Raw genomic sequence first — 19950 nt, 5'->3', positions numbered from 1 at the left:
GTGCTGGGGACCCAAGCTCAGGTCCTCCTGCCTCCACTGAGCCATCTCCCTGGCCTAAGATGTCTTCAAGTGTTTCCAGCTCATTCCATGCTTGTTCTACAAGACCTGAGCCATCCTCCAGCCATAACTCTACTGTGCCCTTAGAGGAAGATGCCATGAACGGGGGGAAAATAGGCCTGCTGCACCCTGGGCCAGAGGCTATGTACCTGACCCCACCAGACAGGAGTTTTATCTTACCAGTCCTTAGTTCCAGGAAGAGGTACAGGCAGGCAGAGAAGAAGAGGAGGACAAGAGGAGGGGAGGGAAGGAGGGAGGGAGAGAATGGGGACAAGAAATAGCAATGGGACAAAGGTCTGTAGAGGAGCAAGGACAGGCCCCAGGACTGTTCAGGTAAGATTCATGATGGCTACTTCCTAGGCACTGTACCCCAACTGTGGACCCCGAGAGGCTGGGGACCAACAATCACTCAGATATTTCCATTCTGTAGATCATGAAGAGTGACTGAGGGGATGATGACAAAGAACTAAGCAGCCTCCATCTCCACCCACACCCATACATGGGGCAGGATGACCAGAGCGGAGACACATGGCTAGAAACTCAACAACACATAGCATGATAGCATGGAGACCCAGGCCTGAGTACCGGACAAGAGCCACAGATGCACAGACATTAGAGGAGACATCGATGCAAACAGACAACCCCATGGGAAGACCTGCAGAGAAACAGGCATGCCCACAGACACGGGAGGAAAGTCACGTGGATCTGGGGGTACACACTGACACATATAAAGTCAAGATAACATGACATGAGAGGAGCCAACCCCGTGGACATCTCCCAGAAAGCACTGGGCCCTTGAGGGGAGGCCTTGATCACTGATGGTCCACACAATGCCTGAGAGGACTCAGTGCTGCAACCATGTGCTGCTTCCCAGAACCCCCTTACCAGCTCTGTGAACACACATGTGGCGGCTGGGCTCTCCTGACACACAGGTGCATGTCCCAACAGGCCTGGGCCCCACCCATGGGGGCTGACATCTCTGTTCTGGGATGCAGGTGGGGGCCACAGAGCCACCCCTTCCCCCGCAAGCCACAGGCCATGCCTGCTGGCAAGGACTGGGGGCCCAGGCTGGCACAGGAAGGGAGGACTGGGGGGGCCGGGCGCGGCCAGGGCGGGCACAGGAGCCTATACCTGTCAAACAAGAGGCAAGGAGCAAACTACCTTCTTAGTCACCTTTCTCTTCTCCCCGTTTTTGGCAGCAACCCCTCGGGGCAAGGGGAAGCTGATATCATAATTATTGGCTCACCCAGCAGCTGCCTCCCCTCACCTGATGTCAGCGCAGACCCAGGACAATCAGGCTGACGGACTGACATACGGTCAGAGCTCCTGGCCCCTCAGACCCAGGCCCCCACGCTGACCTGCTTCACTGAGCAGGTAAGAGGAGACCTGGCCCAAGTCAGCCGTGGAGGCCAACAGGGGAGGGGGCTTGGCTTTTTAATGGGCCCCAGGAGGCACTGGGTGCTCCTCAGCCCGGCGTCTCACCATCTCTCCAGGGAGTCTCAGGATCAGTGTGAGTACCTGGAGGCTGAGGGGACCCCTCCTCCACACTCCTCTCTCTTTCCTGGCCCAAGCCTTCCGTCTTTGATCCTTCTTGCTGTAATGTAGGACCTCTGTCTTGCTGTGCATGGTGGCTCTGTGTAGTAGGTCAATGTGGTGGCTCTGTGTGGTGGCACCCACCCTGCGTTGGGAGGCAATTATGACTCCGGGTGGACAGCTCGAGTTTAAAGATAGACAGGCAGATTCCCTGCCAAGGACTGAGCGGCTGGCTGGGTGGAAAGTCGGGTACCTAGCTCTGGCAACTTGCCCCATCTCTCTGGAATACCTGGGCTGGGGTCTGCACGACACAGATTCCATGGGGAGCCTGGACGTGCAGAAAGGAGAATGGTGCACCTTGTGTAGAAGCAGACAGGCAGCAACAGGTGCTGCGGCTAGGAGCCGATGCTGAGCCGGAGGCACACCTCTCTGAGCGCCGGAGATGTTTCTCGTCTTTAAGATCTCTGCAGTAGAGAGGAGTGGCCAGCAGACCTGAGACAGGCAGAGAGTTCACAGACCCCCACCCTCACCCCAACCTAGAATTGGGAAATCTAGCCACAATAAGCCTCTTCAAAATCCTGGAATCTGCTGTGGAACCCCCCCTGCCAGCCCACCTTCAGTGCCCAAAGAAGCAGGTTGGGTTAAGGCTAGAGTAATAAGTGGGCGTGTTTGCCTCTTCGCTCTGTACCTACAAGTGCAGGGGACATGTCTGGGTATGTGCAGTGGCAGGGCACAGCCATTCAGCAAGAAAGGACCAGATGGAGAAGATGCCTCCCCTCGGGACCCCATCTCATCCCCTCTGATCCCGACCCCCGTGCCGGATTGCTCCCACACCAGACAGAACTTGGTCTTCTCTGTGCTCTAAACCATTAGGAAGAGAGTCCACGAGTTCCTTCATAGCTTTTTTTGAAATCATAACTGCTGTAGTGTCTACCTCCAGCTTCTCCACTTCCTTCTCTTTCTTCTACTGACAGACGAAGCACAGTTCCCCTGTACTGATTGATGAGCATGGGGTGAGAAGGGGGCAGTGAACTCTAGCCCTATCCCCACTGGGCTTGGCAAGAGCTTTTTTTTTTTCCCATCCTGACTTACAGAACAGGACAAGATGCTGGTATCAGAACGGCATCCCAGCTGATGAGGCAGGGCAGCACATGGTGCCTGGCTCCTCTCCCTTGTGGCTCTGTGAGGGGCTAAGACGGGTCCAGGGGAAAACAGAGGGTCCAAGGGCTGCCCTCGGTTGAGGATCCTCAGGGGTGAAGATGCCTTGGGGAGGGGCACTTGCCCTCCCAGCTCTCCACCCGGCCCCACCCGGGCAGCCTATGCCGAGCTCAGCTCCAGGCTGCAAGGCCTGCCGAGGCACGCTGCACCCCCAGGCCTCTCACCTCACTCCGGGCCAGGAACCTGTTCTCCCGGGAATGCTGGGGAGTTCTCAGAGGACTTTAGTTCCCAGGGGTTTAGGGAGCCCAGAAATTCTCTGGACCAGTGAGTGAGCCATGGAAAAGCAAGAAAATGGAAAGACTGGGGGGAGGGGAGGGATGTCACGAGGGCCCATTACTCTCTTCATCTGTGTCTATCCACACACAGATCTCACACTTCTCCCAACTGACAGCTTTTATTGTTCTTCATGAGAAAGAAGCCTTGGGACAGTTAAAAACAAAAGAAAAAGCCCCTCATGGCACATGCTGTCTGCCATATGTCATCCTTTGGCCCCCATGGAAAGTCCCTTCTGCCCTCTAAGAAAATGACAGGGCGTCATCCCACTTGGACCCAAGAGCTCCCAGCCAGGGAGTCTTTTCTACTAATCTTTCCTCTTCTAGCTTGCATTGAGCCTGGTCTTCACAGATCAGCAGAATCCCCCACCACCTGCCCTGAGTCTATATACCTAGTCAGAGCCTGTTCCTCAGCCCATAAAAGTCCTAGGGACTTCTCAGCCTGCTGCCCTGTCACTCTCTCCAGCACCATATTCTGACAAGATTGGGGCCGCCTCTCTGTGTATTTTTTTTTTTTTTTTGAGACATGATTTCCCTATCTAGCCCAAGCTACCCTGGAACCCTCAGCCTTCTGAGTGCTGGAATTAATGGTGTGTGCTACCCCACTCACCTTATGGGCCACTTCTGGTTCCCCATACCGAAGGGACAAAGAGGATAAAGGGCAGAGGCCATCATCCCTGTGGTGGTCTGCCAGGCTTCCACAATGGGAGATGGTGGCTTCAGGGAGATAGTTCAGCGTTTTACATTTAGTTGTTTCATGAGGCCCATGTAACCCCAGAAGGCAGTTCCCTGGGGAGGGCAGGCCGGTACTGATCTGGGATGCATTGTCCGGCAATGTACTCAGTGCAGGGGAAAGACTGGCTGAGCTCTGAGAGACTGCATCCCAAAAGTTCCCATCCAGTGACCCTCCAGTAAGTTGCACTCCTATCCCTTCCTGCCTGCCTTGGGCCCTAAACCCATTTCCCCTTGCCAGCTCTCCATATGTGTCCCAGGTTTGACTTGAGCTGGAGCTTCTGCTGTGTAGGTCTCTTGTGTCCTGAGATTACAGGTGCAGCCATGATACCTGGCCCTCCCTTCTCTCACTTGCAGCCCCATCTCAGCTCTGCTTCCTTTCCACCTTTCCTTCCTATCCCCAACTTTTCCAAAGTTTGTACAATCCCATTTCCCTCCTACTGCCTCTCCTTATTTCTTACTCGGATCCCCCACTCTTCCCACCCTCCCTCCTTGCCCTGTGATCCCATCAGCATCCCCACAGGATGGATGGGCATTCCTGTGTAACAATCAGGGAATCTAGAACCTCCCCCAGTACTCCCTTAATTATTCTCTGAACTGAGAAGCCCAGAGCCATGTCCCAGGGACAAATGGATTGTATGGGATCATCCCTAGAGAAGCTCTCAACTTCCTGATCCCATATGGGCCCTAAAAAGCTGGATGTTGGCAGAAAGTAAAATGGAGTTCAGCTGGAATATATATAGTTTGGTAAGAAATCCTGTGCTTTATAGGTCTGAGGTCCTGGATGCCAACATTAGCCCCCAAAATAAAAATGAAACCATCAAGGTGAGTTCAGATACAAGACAAGTGTCTGATACCACAACAGTGTGGCAGATGGGGGGAGGGCAGCAGCTAGAGGAATGACTGAAGGATCCCATCAGACATGGCTAGGCCAAGGCAGGAAGATGGACAACAACTGAAACAAGGCCGGCTGGGTTCTTTAGGAATGATTGCCACTGTCATGAGTATCCCCCAGTCTCTACCCCGCCTGTGGCTCTTGCTTAGTCAGCTCAGATTAATGGGACTGGGGAAAGAATTAGCTGAATCGTGATCTCTCGGGGAACTAGAAGCTGCTGTGAGTCACAGGGAAGGGAACCTGAGCTCTCAGGAAGATTCTGGAAGCTCCTTGGGTGTGTGTGGGAGAGTAGGGGGTTATTCCTTAAGACCTCTCGGAGATGCTACCTAGAACCTGCTTGCTGGGAGGCACAGCCCTGACTCTCTACCCAAAACTTGCAGAATGATAATGTAGTTAGCCAGCTACCAACATACCCTCAAAAACCTTCCAAGGGCCTTCGGCACCCTCCCAGCCTGAAACCACTATTTGTGACAAACTGCAGCCAGCCTAGCATCAACACATAGTCGGCTTACTTAGCACCATCACACAGTCAGTATACACGCAGACACCCAGAACAGGGCGTGGCCCTGGAACCGGATTGCCTGCAGACAGATGGAAGTCCCACCTACACTTGTAAATTCCACAGCCATGTCCCAGACTGTAGCAGCCTATCAGGTTCAGTGCCATAGGATGTGACCAAGGATGATGACTTACACACACACACACACACACACACACACACACACACACACACACCACTGTGATGTGAAGATCAGTTATCACATTTGTCAACTCTTCCTCTGACACAGCCAGAAGAACTACATCAATGTTCAGTCAGTGGTAGTCTGCATCCCGACCCTCTATAGAAGGGGTCCTAGAGTCTACCAGGGGCACCTACAGATCAAGTGACTTAGAGAAGTGTCTCTTGAAATCCCAGCAGTGAGCAGACTGAGGCAGGAGGATTGCTGAGTTTGGGTAGTCCAAGATACATAGCAAGTCTGAAGTCAACCTGGAATCCACGATGAAATTCTGTCTAATAGAAAAAAGAAAAACAAACAAACAAATAAAAAGAATAGCCAGGCTGGGCAGTGGTGGCGCACGCCTTTGATCCCAGCACTTAGGAGGCAGAGGCAGGCGGATTTCTGAGTTCGAGGCCAGCCTGGTCTACAGAGTGAGTTCCAGGACAGCCAGGGCTATACAGGGAAACCCTGTCTCAAACAAACAAACAAACAAACAAACAAACAAAAAAGAACAGCCAGGTAGTGGTAGTGGAGGCACATGCCTTTAATCCCAGAACTCAAGAAGCAGAGGCAGGTGGATTTCTGTGAGTTCAAGGCCAGCCTGGGCTACAGAGTAAGTTCCAGGACAGACCAGGACACACAGAGAAACTCTGTCTCAAAAAATTAAAAAAAAAAAAAGGGCCTATATGCAACATGCTTAGAGTGTGAGACGGGTTGAGAGAGGAAATTTGGGGTAATGGAAAAGCTAGAAGGATGTAGAATGTCAAGGAAGAAAGGTGGGGCCAAGTAGCTGAGCCGCTCAGGAAGTCCCTCCGAATCTCTCACTTCTCCAAGGGCATGCTGGGATCTCAGAGCCAGCTCAACATGACCAGCATCCAGAGGAAGGAGTGGTGTGTACAACACACCTGCCTAGGAAGTCATCCCCAGCCTAGCATGGCAGTGCAGGTCTCTAATCCTCAGGACGCTGAGGCAGATAAGATGTTTAAGGCCTGCCTGGGACATATAGTGAGTTCAAAGCCAGCTTAAGCAATTTAGTAACTGCGATCTTGTTTTAATATTTAAAAAAAAAAGAATTGGACCAGGCGGTGGTGGCACACGCCTTTAATCCCAGTACTTGGGAGGCAGAGGCAGGCAGATTTCTGAGTTCAAGGCCAGCCTGGTCTACAGAGTGAGCTATACAGAGAAACCCTGTCTCGAAAAACCAAAAAGAAAAAAAAAAAAAATAATTGAGTCTAAAGCTCATTGGGGAAGCACTTGCCAGGCACAGGCAAGACCGATGTTCAGTCCTAGCCCCACAAAAACAAACAAAGTCATCTGTCCCTTTGGTTGACTTCAGTTCTTCTCTCTGTCACACTGACAGGCTTTGGATGGGAGCATCTTCCAATGTGCTTCCTCCTCCTTGGTTCATGCTTGGAGCCAATGGCTGCCCTGCCTGCCCTTTGCTTGGACATAGGGCAGGAAGTGCGCCAGCTTGCGTCCATCTTGTGCTGAATCAGGGTTATTAGCAGTGGTGGTAGAATTAATACCCCTAATAATAGTGGTGGTAATGAGCAGTGCTGGTAATAATATGTACAGAGAGAGGCCTCTGACCAAGGGACAGTGACATTCTGGGCCACCTGAGGCCCCTACTAAGGTGAGCAGGCAAAAGGCAACTGATAGACTCGCACGTCTATAGGGAACATAGAAAGTTCTCATGCAGTGCCATGGCTCCCTAGGATCCCAGGGTGGAAGGCGGAATGTTGGCTCCCTCCATAGAAGGCTTCTTCATGGTTCTCATCTGCTCCTAGAACAGCATAGCAGGGGATGAGTGCAAGGGCAGAAGGAAGTCACTGTTTCACAGAGAAGGAAGTAAGCTGCATCCTAGTCACTAGCCCATGCTGGTGACAGAGCCAGGAGATGGATGGTCTTCCCATAGTGCCCAAGAGGGAAAGAGGGGTTCTGGAGGAAACAGGAGAGCCCAAGCTTGGTGAAGCCTTCAGGAGAGAACCCGGGTTAGGGGAGGAGGTGACAGAAGTTCCCATCATCCCTGCTAGATTTACAGATCAAATCTTCAGCTGCCAGCTACTGACATAGCCAACTGGCCCAGCACCCGATTTTAGGGGTTGCAGAAGAGGCTCAGTTCCAAATGATGTCATTGTGGGGTGGGGTTTCTTGGCCTCTAATGGGCTCTCAGAAGCCAGCAGCTTCTTCTGCCCTTCAGCCTCTCCTCCTTCACATCTCTTCGGCAGATGTGGCTCACCTCAGGAAGGATGAAGGTGATAAACCCTCCTGGCCCTTCAGTCCTTCCCTCAACTACTTGTCCTGTCTTTTTGGTCTTGGCTAAGCTGACTGAGGGTTTGAGGGGAAATTCCTCTCTGGAAACCAGTGTCTAAGGCCCCAGACCCCTGTTCCCTGTAAGGTGCATCCAGAGGGTTAAGCAGGTGCCCTACCCAGCTCTCCATTTAGATCCAAATGTTTCTTTTTTAGATGATGATGATGATTGCCACTGTTGTTTTTTCGAGACAAGGTTTCTCTGTGTAGCCCTGGCTATACTGGAACTCACTCTGTAGACCAGGCTGGCCTCGAACTCAGGGATCCTCCTGAGTGCTGGGATTAAAGACCTGCAACACCAACCACTGCCTGTCCTTTTTCCTTTTTTCCTTTCCTTTCCTTCCTTCCTTCTTTCTTTCTTTCTTTCTTTCTTTCTTCCTTCCTTCCTTCCTTCCTTTCTTTCTTTCTCTCTCTCTCTGTCTTTCTTTCTTTCTTTCTTTCTTTCTTTCTTTCTTTCTTTCTTTCTTCCTGTTGTTGTTATATGAGGTCTCACAAATGCAGCCCAGGCTGACCTTAAATCTGTGATCCTTCCACCTCCATCTCCTGAGTACTAAGATTACACACTATCAGCCCAACTAGGAAATAGTTCTGTCCCCAAATTCTTTGTCAAGTCTCTCCCCACCACTCAGGGTTTCAAAATTCCCCTGGGAAGGTGGAGCTGGGGGCTTTTCCCTCTCTGGCTATCCAAAGGTGTCATGTTCCTGAATATGAGAACGCCTGCTAACCTTGAAGGGGAAGCCACCTTGCTCCTAGACACAAGATCTGGGGGTAGGCTCCCGGTCCTGGAGCAGGGGCGCTAGCAGAGGCAGGTAGGCAGAAAGGAAGAAAAGCAGCTGGGCGGTGGTGGCGCACGCCTTTAATCCCAGCACTTGGGAGGCAGAGGCAGGCAGATTACTGAGTTCGAGGCCAGCCTGGTCTACAGAGTGAGTTCCAGGATAGCCGGGGCTACACAGAGAAACCCTGTCTCGAAAAACCAAAAAAAAAAAAAAAAAAGAAAGAAAGAAAGGAGGAAAAGGCGATGAGGGCAGTCTGGTAGATGTGAGAGATCTCTAGAAAGAAGTCTCTAAGGAGGGAGAGTCCAGGAGGACCAATCTCTTAAACTAAGTGGCCACAGCAAGGGAGAAGGAAGACCTAAAACAATCCTAGGAGTAGATGGTAGCTTTGAGGACCAGCCTTTCTTGTTTCTTTAAAATCTCTTTCTGACCATTTACAAGACAGGCATCCAAAGGTATGTCAAAGACATCTATCCATCCACCTGTCTATCCATGGCCCATCTATCTGTTCATCCATCCATCTTCCATCCAACCATCCACCCATCTATCCATCCACCTGTCTAGAGAGGTCAGGGCTACTGGGAAGGGCCTGTGGTCCTGTGGCATTTATAGGGCATGTGACTTACCTGCTTGGCCTGGGGAGGCAGTCCCACCCCTGCCCTGGGGCAGGGGGCCGGTCCTGGCATGTGGGCATATTTATAGCTGGATGGAGGCTCCCCTGAAGCTGAAAGCTGCATGACTCCTCAAAGCCGGGATGGTGTCCACGGCCCAGAGCCCACTGTAAGTGTTTAGACATGGCTTCATTGGGGATCAGGACGGGGTGGAGATAGGGAGGACTGTGGGGGTGGGGGGGTGCGGAGGAAGCTGCCCAGAGGTGGTAAAGACTATGGAAAGAAAAGCATGCTAGGCAGATATTTGTGAGAAAAGAGGAGGCTGCCAGCCAGCATCAGACATTCTCAGCAAAGCTGGGACCTTCCGTGGAGATGGAATGAGTCTACCTCCCTTAGCTAGTGGGGAGTGGTCCTTGGCACATAAGGTAAATGGACGAGATGATAAGAATTAAGAGTAAATATCTAGGAAATTTTCCAGGTCGTCTAGGGCAGAGAAGGTAGCTCGAGTGTTTTTTCAGAATGCACTTTCTGAAGGATGCTTTCTGAGCAGCCTGCTTGAAGAGGCTAAGGAATGACAGGCATCTTTATAAAAGACTCGACACAGATCGGAATAACCTGGCTGCAGGTGTGAGTGGCTCACAGAGTGTTGCAAGGGGGATATGTTTGCTTTTCTTACTACAGTGTATGTACGTGTGAGTGCGTGTGTGTGTGTGTGTGTGTGTGTGTGTGTGTGTGTGTGTACATGTGCATGCATGCTACAGCAAGAATATGGAGGTGGCGGGGGGGGGGGCTGTGGGGAGTGGGGATGCTATACTTGGTCCTCTCCAGCCACCATGTGGGTCCTAGGAATCAAATTCAGGTTGTCAGGGTTGAAGTGGGCCCTTTTTCCTGTTAAGTCATCACACCTGCCTCTGGCTGCTTTTCATCCATCACTCTTTTACAAACCCAGGCAGCATCCAGAGCCAGAGAGTCTAGATAGAGGGTTGCCTTTGGGACCCCAGATTGGTAGGAAGAAACCTGCTAGAAACCCCATCTTCTTGACATCCCTAGACTCCCAGAATCCTGAGAGATGTGAGCCTCGGGCACAGTCCCCAGGTCTTTCCCTGCCACCCCCAACAAGGGTAATTAGGGACCTGCTCCAGGGAACCCCTCCCAGCAGCCAGGCAGGTGGAGCCTCGGGTGGGGCTGCAGGCGAACACTGGGCACAGCCCCACCCCTCGTAAAACATGCTGCCGCAGCCAGCAACAGAAACCATTAAGGTGGAACTGAGCCGGCTCCGCCTGCTCATAAAGGGCGGGCAGGAGGGCGCCGATAGGTGGGGAGGGGGGTGCAGAATCCCTTCTGAGTGTCCGTGGCCAGGCAGAAGTGTGTGACTGGCCTCTGTGACTCACCTGCCAGCAGGGGCTCCATGGACAGACCCTCCCAGGGAAACCTCCACCTTGCTGAGGCGGGGCTGTGTGGTATAGTGGTTAGAGAGATTAGCTTTGAAGCCTGGGTCTGAATGGGGAGCGCAGTTTACTAGCTGGGGGACTTGGGCGAGTCAGGTTAATCTCTCTGAGCCTTAGTTTCCTGATCTATAAAAAGGGGTGACAGTGCAGTGCCTCCCTCCTGGGACATAACCAGAGTCCCTCGTACAAGTCTGGCAGACCACTCCATAGACTGTGTATACATCCACAGGACCAACATCAGCATCTTAAGAGGCAAATGATCCCTGGGTTTCGTTTTGCCTATAGAAGAACTGAAATGCAGATGAGGAAATAACTTGTCCATGGTCACAAATCCAGCAAATTAGGTGTCTCACCTCCCCCCCTCCCCTGACCCCAGGACCCATCCTTAAACAGTCCCTTCTGCTTGAGAACCTAGAAGACAGTCTCTAGGAGGCAGGGGGTACCAATGGCTGAAGGCAGTGTAGGACTGACTGTGGCAGGAAGGGTACAGGGTGAGGATGCCGGTGTCTGGGTACACAGGGCAGCCACACAGCAATGGCTGCCACTAACTCTTCACCCCTTCAGCTCTCAGTATCTGGAGGGGCTTCCTCCAAACCCCCCTCCTCAGGCCAGAGGTTTCTCTCTTCCTTTGATTCAGGGCCGATTGGGTCTATTTTTTTTTCTGTCCCCAAACTTTCCTTTCTCCTCTCCAAGGATCATAGAACGAAAGTTTGCCCAGGATGCCCAGACCCTGAGAGGGTCTTCCACGTGTCTTGCTAAAGTTGTAGCTCTGGGTAAGAGTGTCTGGAGCTCTTGAGGTAAAGAGAGTGTTTTTCATTCTCTCTCTATGGCTCTAGGTATGTTTCTTCTCTCTTGGCCTCTTCCTCCCATCCCCTGTGAGAAATGGAGCAAATACCATTGCTTCTCTACCTGCAGTGTGCTGGTAAATTTTCATCAAAATATCAGCTATCAAAAAGGGGAAGAGGGAATTCCGATTTGGTTTTATGTTGGTTTGGTTTTTGGTTTTTTGAGACAGGGTCTCACTATGCAGATTTAGTTGTCCTGGAACTCATTTTGTAGACCAGGCTGGCCTTGAATTCACAGATATCCACCTGCTTCTGCCTCCCCAGTGCTGGAATTAAAGATGTGTGCCAACACATCAGGCAGCATTCTGGTTTATAACATATGAAATTTTGCATGGGCAGCTATGTGGCTGGCTATAGCCAATTTGCCTATATTTGCTGAATATGGAATTGGAAGCAATGGATTAAGTTTGCTCCCTAAAGCACTGTGGCTCACTGTCCATGGGGACAGAGGGAGGAAGAAATGAATCGAAAATAAAAACATGCAATGTGGACTTCTGAGTGCTCCAATGATGTGGGTCTGTGATGATTATGGTCTTACAGTAGAAAGAAACTTGACCCACATCTTCCTCCATAGTCTCCCTTCCAGGAAGGAGACAAGCAGTGGGCAGACATCAGTTCTAAGTGGTGACACATATGCTCTGGACTGGCTCCGGGGAGTCTAGATTTGCAAGAAGGGGAGAAGAGAAAGGAGAAGAGAAGTCAGTTTGCTGACACTGGTGCACATGCCACTCCTTGTGTTCTGTGAAACCAGAAGAGATGGGCTTCAGGTTTGACCACAAAAGGGTTCTTCCAAGTTCATAGGCCACTATCAGACACTGGAGCCAGCATGGATGCTTCATGGAAGATCCAAAGCGGCAGGGACACTCTATCCATTCCATTTTAGAACACTGAAGTTTCTGCAGCCACTGGCTCTACTGCAGGGGAATGAACAAAATGGCCTCAGAAGCCTGAGCCAAGAGGAAGTTCAGTCTCTTGTCAGTGGAGGAAGCTGATGTCAGAGAGGTGGGTGGGGGTTGGGGGGAGACAGGAAAGGGCAAGAAAAGGGAGTTCCCTCCCCCACACTAGAGCCCATGCCTTAAATTAACTCTGTCCCACTGCTAATTATTAATAATAGCTATCATTTATTGAGTATGTACTGTGTGGTAAGCTATTTACAAGCAATATTTCATCCAGTCCTCCAAAGAGGTATGTATTATAAGCTCTATTTTACAGAGGAGGAAACTGAGGCCCAGGGAAGGAAGTTAAGCAATGTGTCCAGCCAAATTCTCACCCTGATCAAGATTCAGACCCAAACCTGACTCCCAAGTTGCCGGCTTTAAGAACTCTACCCACCTTGGGAGGCAGAGGCAGGTGGATTTCTGAGTTTGAGGCCAGCCTGGTCTACAGAGTGAGTTCCAGGACAGCCAGGGCTCCACGGAGAAACCCTGTCTCAAAAAACAAAAAACAAAAAAAACAAACAAACAAACAAAAAAAAACAAAAAAAGAACTCTACCCACTACTCCAGCAAAGGGCTGGGACTAGCACACCTCTCTCTCTTCCCATCTCTGTGCTGAAAAAAACCCTCCCCAATACTAACTAGGGGCCTTTTGTCCAGCTCCTGAAGCAGGTAACCTTTCAGGGTGAAGTTGATTGAGGGCTCACATTTCCTAGATAGTGTGGCCTTAGAAAAAAGTCAGTTAATTTCCTTAAGGAACTCATAGAACAGGGAGAGAACTTCAGCTCTAGGGACCAAGGATGCACCATGGTCACTGAGCTAGAAGTCAGTACTTATAGAACCCATCCAGAAGAAAGCCTGGGTGAGGACCACTCTGGGACATCTGCATCCCCAATGCAAATCAAGGTGTGGGCCTATGAACCCTGCAGAGACAAGCTCAAGTCCTGAAGAAAAGGGTAGGGGTTTTCAGAGCCAGAGTCTGATAGCCCTGGCTAGGAACAGAAGGCCTTTGATGATGCACAGGTTCTCTGCCTGGGGCTTATACAATTAGCTCCATCTAGGGATCAGGGGTTGCGGAGTGGGGCAGAGGTGCTTCTAAGCCAGACAGCTCCAAGAGGGGAAGGCCCAGCTAGAGCTCAGGTTCAAATATGTAAAGCAGGGCTGGTGTCTGAGTCTCCTAAGGTCATGATAAATAAGACCAGGCAGGCAGGAAAGGCCAGCAAGGGCAGCTGCCACTTGGGGACAGCATCATCTGCACCTCTCTCCAAGACTATGAGGCCTGAAACAGAAAGACTGTCATGGAAACTGTAGAGCCTGGGATTAGAGGCCTTTGGGCACAGCTACATTTAGCCAACTGAAGCCAGGGGTATGAGGCGTGTCCCTGGTCATTTTCTGGGTATCAGCACCATACCACTTAATCTTCAAGGGGTCCTAGTGAGCTAGATCCACATGCCCCACTTCTCAGACAAAGACAGTGAGATATAGACTTACATAGAGTGTTCAAAAATCACAGAGCCAGAACATGACAATGCTTGGAACTAAAGTCAGATCTGCCTCAAACTCAACCATTACTGACCTCCCTCCTGGAACTGTAGAGCCTACAATGGGGAGGAAAAGCCCCCGGCCTCACACCTGGAGGGAGATGCGATTGTATTTGGATGGTGCCAAGTTCACACGATACCACCTTCTCTGGGAAAGGCAGCTCTGAGCCAGGGTGAGGCATGGCAGGCAGGCCAGAGTTGTCCAGGGAACAGGGGCCAGGGCAGGCAGTCATGCAAAGCCAGAGATGGGGTGTCCTCACCCCTGCCTGATCCCTTGAAGTGTCCAGTTACAGCCAACTCCACGCTTCCCGGTCACGCCACATTTAGCATTGCTGAGAGTGAGCTTGTGCAGGGATATGGAGAAGGGGTGGCAGGGACTCTTTGAGGGGTGGGAGAGAACCTCCCCACCCTCAAACCCATCTACTTCAGCCATCGGCCACCTTCCAGCCTAATCCTATGTGGGACTCTAGACAGGTTCCCTTCCCTCTTTGACACCATTAGCCTCTCTGAAGATAGCTAATTCATCAAAGATATGTCAACTGCTGACTAGGCCAAGCGCAGAAAGATGAGGTCTGCCCTCTCTCCCAGATTTCCCAGAACTACACCACTACCCTGCTGTGACTTGAGGGGTCTTGGGTAGACGGTGTAAGTGTAAAGCTCTGGTTTTTCTTTCTGTTTGGCTCATATAACATTGCACTCGGCTCTGACTCCCATCAAATATAGTAGTAGGGAGAAAACTTAGCCAAAGCTCAGTTCGGGTTCTGATGGTCAAGGGTTGTCTGTGAGACTGAGAAAGTCACAGAATCCCTCAGGGCCTCTGTTCTCTTATTTGAAAGACTGGATTAATAATATGCCATCCTTGGAGTAAAGCAATGAGCTTGGGCATGGTGGCTCCCGCTTGTAATGCCAGCCCTTGGGAGACCGAGGTCACAAGTTTGTCAATAGAGGCAAAGGGCTGCCAATAGTTCAGGGTTAGCCTGGCCTACATAGTGAGTTCCAGGCCAGCATAGACTATCTGGCGAGAGTCTGGATTAAAAACAAGAGGGGCTGCAGATACAACTCACTCCGTAAAGCAACTGTCTATCATGCAGGAAGCCCTAGGTTTGAACACAAAACTGAGCACAAAGGTAAGATGTATCCATAATCCCAGCACCAGTGTATGGATGAGCATCCAAAGTAGTCAGTATAGAGCAGTCCCTCAGTAAACAATGGCTGCTATCAGAGACGAACTCAGGGGCATGAGTTCAAAGGCTGTGGCTGATAATGGAAGAGCTCCAGGGATAACACTATTAATAATGAGACCTGGCATGGATCAAGCCCTGTGTGCTTGTGCTGCACTCCGAGCTTTCTCTGCATGATTTCATTTCACTCTCAGCGCCCTGTGCGAGGTTCTGTCACTCATCTTGTTTGCAGATGCTGCTGTGGAAGTGCAGAGAGCTCTGCTGACACAGCCTGGGACGGACAGCCTCACCTGGCGCTGAGCCCCAAGGCCTCCCAGCTGCTCTATGGTGCTGGGTCAGGGTTCTGCAACGGTTCAGAAGGGGTCAGCGCTCAGATCTAGTCCAAGCCTTAGCTTTTCATAGGCAAGCTCAAGAGTTCAGAAAGAGGGCAGGGATGGGGGGCCAGGGAGCATCTTGGGAGGAAATGGGTTCGATCCCACACAGAACAGGGAGGGAGGGGAGAAGAGAGGGGATAAGGAAAAGAGAAGTGCTTGGCACAAAGTCACAGATAACAGCTTGATAGAGGTAAAAACAACACTTACCAGATATCCCATGGATCCACCAGCAAGGCCACTTAGTCATCCCACAGGGCTACCCTCTGTAGAATTGAAATCACATGTAGCCTAGGCATGATACATCTCCTAGCTCCTCCTCCTCTCAGGGCCTACCCAGCAACTGATAAGGTCACCTAGCATAGACATAGGAAACCCAGCAGTCAAGGCTCCCTGGGAAGCAGGGGCTCACTGACTCACTGACTGACCAGCAAAGCTTGAGATGAGACAGGACCTCTCCTCCGAGGATCCTATCTGGCTCCTTTCACTCTCATCTCTTTTCTCATCCTCTTCAGCATTTGCCTACCAGCACATAGCAATTTTCCACCGTGTCTATCTATCCCTTTCTCTCCCCATTTCCCTAATCAGTCTATCTGTCTATCATCTCTTCCCTTCTCTCCCCATTTCCCTAATCAAATGGCTAGCTGCAGACAGGGTCCCAGTTTAGGGAAATGGTAGGAATGAAGGTGGTGGGCCCGGGGTTGGCCATGCCTAGACGTTGGTCCTCATTCTCATTGTAGCTGGCTTTCTTCGAGACCAGGACTGGGTGATGGTGTCGCTACTCCCTCCACAGTCTGACGTCACACTTCCAGGCTCCACCCGACTGGAGGGCGAACCCCAAGGGGACCTCATGCAGGCTCCGGGCCTCCCAGGCTCCCCTGCCCCACAGAACGTAAGTACCTATAACCTAGGCCTGGAATAGGAAGCCTGGTAGCTCTATGAGCATTGAGTAGGTAGTCACTGCCCAACAAGGACCTTCAGGGTCTACTTTGTCCCTTACACTGACAAATATGACTCTAAACCCAGAAGAGTCCGGACACAGATCTCTGTTCATTCCTTGGTTTGGTGTTTCCCCGGATATGGAACCCCATCAGCCTTGGAGGCACAAATTTAGGAGAAATATGCTTATATCAGACTGGAATCCCAAGAGCAGCTTTTCTTCCCCATCACTTTGGGATTCCTGTGAGCTCAGCCATACTCTCTCAGTACACTCTAGGGTCCTGGCAGGTTCCTCGGTCCAACCTCCATTTACAGATTCTCTCTCTTCTGTCTGCCCAGAAGCATGCCAACTTCAGCTGCTCATCGTTTGTGCCTGATGGCCCTCCAGAGAGGGCGCCCTCACTGCCCCCCCACAGCCCAAGCATCGCATCTCCAGGCCCAGAGCAGATCCAGGGCCACTGCACAGCCGGACCTGGGCCAGGCTCCTACCGCCTTTCTCCCTCTGAAAAGTATCCTGGCTTTGGCTTTGAGGAGGGCCCAGCAGGCAGCCCAGGGCGCTTCCTCAAGGGCAACCACATGCCTTTCCACCCCTACAAGAGGCACTTCCATGAGGACATCTTCTCTGAGGCCCAGACGGCCATGGCACTCGACGGACACTCCTTTAAGACTCAGGGGGCACTGGAAGCCTTTGAGGAGATCCCCGTGGATGTGGGCGATGCTGAGGCCTTCCTGCCAAGCTTCCCAGCAGAGGCTTGGTGCAATGGACTTCCTTACCCCAGCCAAGAACACAACCAAGTTCTGGTGAGTACCAGGGGCCAAGGGCCTCCCATCTCCTCTCTCCTGGCTGCCTAGAAAGAATCCTCAAAGCCAGGCATGGTGTCACATTCTTTCAATCCTAGTACCCCGGAGGCTGAGGCAGGAGGATTGCATAAGGCCAGCCTCTGCCTATGTATCAAGACCCTGTCTCAAAATCAGAGCTCCATAGAAGGCAGCAAGTGTAGAGGGTAGGGGGCCTCCTGGTTCCTTGCTGGTCCCCTGGGGAGGGGGATGCTAGCCTGGCAGGCTTGGAGGGGGCAGGTGAGGGAAGCACACCAGGAAGGGATCTGGCAGTTTCCCAGAGGCTGCCAAGTCAAGATTCCAGAGGGTGACTTCTCTGTTTATTTAAGTGTCAAGAATGTCAAGCCAGACCAACACACCCCTATGCAAATGTGAGGAGGAAAAAAACACATTCCAGAGAAGGTTCTGGATGGAGCATCAGAACAAAAACCCCACCAAATATGGACTGGGGACTTCACTGGTAGCTCCGGGCCCGTTCCAGACCCTGCTTTTATTTAGTTTCGTGTGTGAGACAGAAAATAGCTATGTTGCCTAAGGCCGTCCACAAACTGGAGATTTTCTGGCTTCGGTGTCGCTGGTGCTGGAATTAGGGGTGGGCTCCTGGACCTGTTCTATGGCCAGAGCAGGCTTCTATGGATAAGTGCCTTGGGAACACCTCAGAAGGTTGACTAACACTTCTGCAGCCAGATCTGCAAGCCCTGTGACCTCTGGCACGTCACTTAATCTCTCTGACCCTCATGGGAAAAAGTCCTGTTAAGGGTTCCTGTCTCAGTGGCTTTGGGATGCAAAGTGGGGCTTGCCCCCTGCTCCCTATCTCTGATCCCAAGGCACCCCAATGTAACAACTCAACCTGGACTCTGCTCCTCCAAGGGTCTACCTCCTTCCAAATAGGCCCATTCCCGTCCTTAGCCACCCATATCAGGAAGGAAGCGGGGGAAACCAGATGAACACCCAGGTGTGTCAGGTATGGCCAAGATAGGATCTTCTGCTGTTTCTGGAGCCATGACTGCTTTTTCTCAAGCCTTTAGAATGTGGCTGGAGCCACAGCTCGGCACCCAGCAAGCCAGCAGCTGTCCCCCATTGTCCACTCAGTATAGTTCCTTGTCATTCAGCCAGGAGGATTCCTTCCAGGGTCCCCTCAACCCTCTAGATAGGAGTTTCCACTATCTCCATTTTGAGAATCAGGACCTGACACTCTCTAGTTGAGGCCTCATGACTTAAGAGGACATCTGCAACCTGTAAATGGAAGTCTGCCTGGCCCCATGAAGACAAACTGTATTCAACTGCCTGGTCCACTCTGTGGGTGACGGATGCCACGTGGTTTCCCCTCTTGGGAAGCAGCAGCTCTATCATTTGTGAAATGAAGGGATTGGACTCAGTGCTGGTGGCCCCTTGCAGGCTCGAGATCCTGCGATTATGGCAATCTCTGCATCAGCTGCCCTGAGGCACACCCAGAAAGTGGTCACCGCTAGCTTTCACCCCTCTGGGCCCAAATGCTGGCTTCCCAAAGTCCTATGGGTATCCTAGTAACAGAAGTCTGATCCTGGCTTGTCTATTTGCCAGGTAGGTACGATACGCACACCTTTGCTATCTCTGCTCAGGGCTTGGCTCTGGGTTAGGCCCTGAGGACTTCAGGTGGGCCTCTCAGAGATCTCTGGTCCTATTCAAGTCTATGTGACAAGTCTCCTCCATTTCTCTGGTGGCCCAGACTAGCCTGTCACCTGTGATGAGGTAGAATGTGGGGAACACTGTCCTTTCCAGCCTAGTCCCGCTACTGACTTGCTGATTTCTCTCAGGAAAACCCCTATCTGTCTCTGTTCTCTGTTCCTTCCCTAAGAGTTAGTCTTGAAAGGGCCAGAGAAAGGATTCTTTTAGTGTGGGGTTCAAGACAAGAGAAAGAAGGAGGGGTTTAAAAAAAAAATCTTTCTTTTCCAGCAGGGATCAGAGGTCAAGGTCAAGCCCCAAGCTCTGGACAGTGGTCCTGGGCTGTACTGCTACCAGCCTCCCTTGCAGCATATGTACTGTTCTTCTCAGCCCGCCTTCCATCAGGTAAGTCTGAGGCAAGTGGCTATACTTCCTGGAGCTCTTAGGAGGCTCTGTGGGTGTCGCTGTGTGCAGTGTTTGTGCATGTGTCTGTGTGAATATACGGACAGGCAGGTGAAGCTATCAGAGTTCCGAACCTCAGGCTGGGTTACCCCAGGTAAAGAACAGTAGCTAGTGGGAAGAGAAACCATCTCCTTTTTCTAGGGGCTCACAGACTTTTCTGAACCCCTGGCGGAGGCTGGGGAGTCTCAAACAGAAAGTGCAGCAGAGACTGAGGCAGAGTCTGAGGTGTGAACCAAAGAGGGAAGGGGTGGAGCAAAGAGGGAAGGGGTGTGTGGTATGACACACTGGCTGAACAGGGAAGGGCACAAAGGCTCCCATCTAGGTCACACCTTGCTATGTGACCTTGTCCTTACATTTCCCTTAGGCCGAGAGTGGTGGGCACAAGTGAGAGGCTAGGGTCCTCCCTAGAGTCTTTACCATCCTTGCCCTTCCCCACCCCACTAGTCAGTTTAGCCTCTCCAGAATGGATGAGATGCTAAATAGTTGCCCCACACTGGCAAGGGATGGAGGATTTTTGAAAAGAGACAGAAAAGAGCCCCAGAGCAGCCAGGCAGCTCCCTTGTAGTCACCGGGCAAGACAGAGCAAGTGGCTGCCCAGCGCCCAGCTCCATCCACCTGCAGCCTGGCA

The 19950-nt window shown here is 51.6% G+C and overlaps 1 protein-coding gene across 6 annotated transcripts in view; it reads left to right on the top strand.

Annotated features, from left to right (window-relative positions):
- The first annotated feature begins 1116 nt into the window (after window positions 1-1116).
- Window positions 1117-19950, top strand: part of Foxn1 (forkhead box N1) — a 28125-nt gene continuing 9291 nt past the window's right edge. The window contains exons 1-4 of one of the 6 annotated variants that reach the window (XM_031353786.1): window positions 1117-1431; window positions 16196-16332; window positions 16719-17180; window positions 19155-19265. In XM_031353786.1, coding sequence (XP_031209646.1) covers window positions 16210-16332; window positions 16719-17180; window positions 19155-19265 — 696 coding nt within the window. In that variant the 5' untranslated portion in view covers window positions 1117-1431; window positions 16196-16209. Of the gene's footprint in view, window positions 1432-16180; window positions 16333-16718; window positions 17181-19151; window positions 19266-19950 lie in introns of all 6 variants that reach the window. The other 5 variants (XM_031353782.1, XM_031353783.1, XM_031353785.1 and 2 more) reach the window with 5 other exon arrangements.

The sequence above is a fragment of the Mastomys coucha genome, unplaced genomic scaffold (assembly GCF_008632895.1).
Source record: "Mastomys coucha isolate ucsf_1 unplaced genomic scaffold, UCSF_Mcou_1 pScaffold5, whole genome shotgun sequence".
Classification (NCBI taxonomy): domain Eukaryota; kingdom Metazoa; phylum Chordata; class Mammalia; order Rodentia; family Muridae; genus Mastomys; species Mastomys coucha.
Note: the sequence above shows the minus strand (reverse complement) of the source record. Positions and strands in the feature narration are given on the sequence as shown.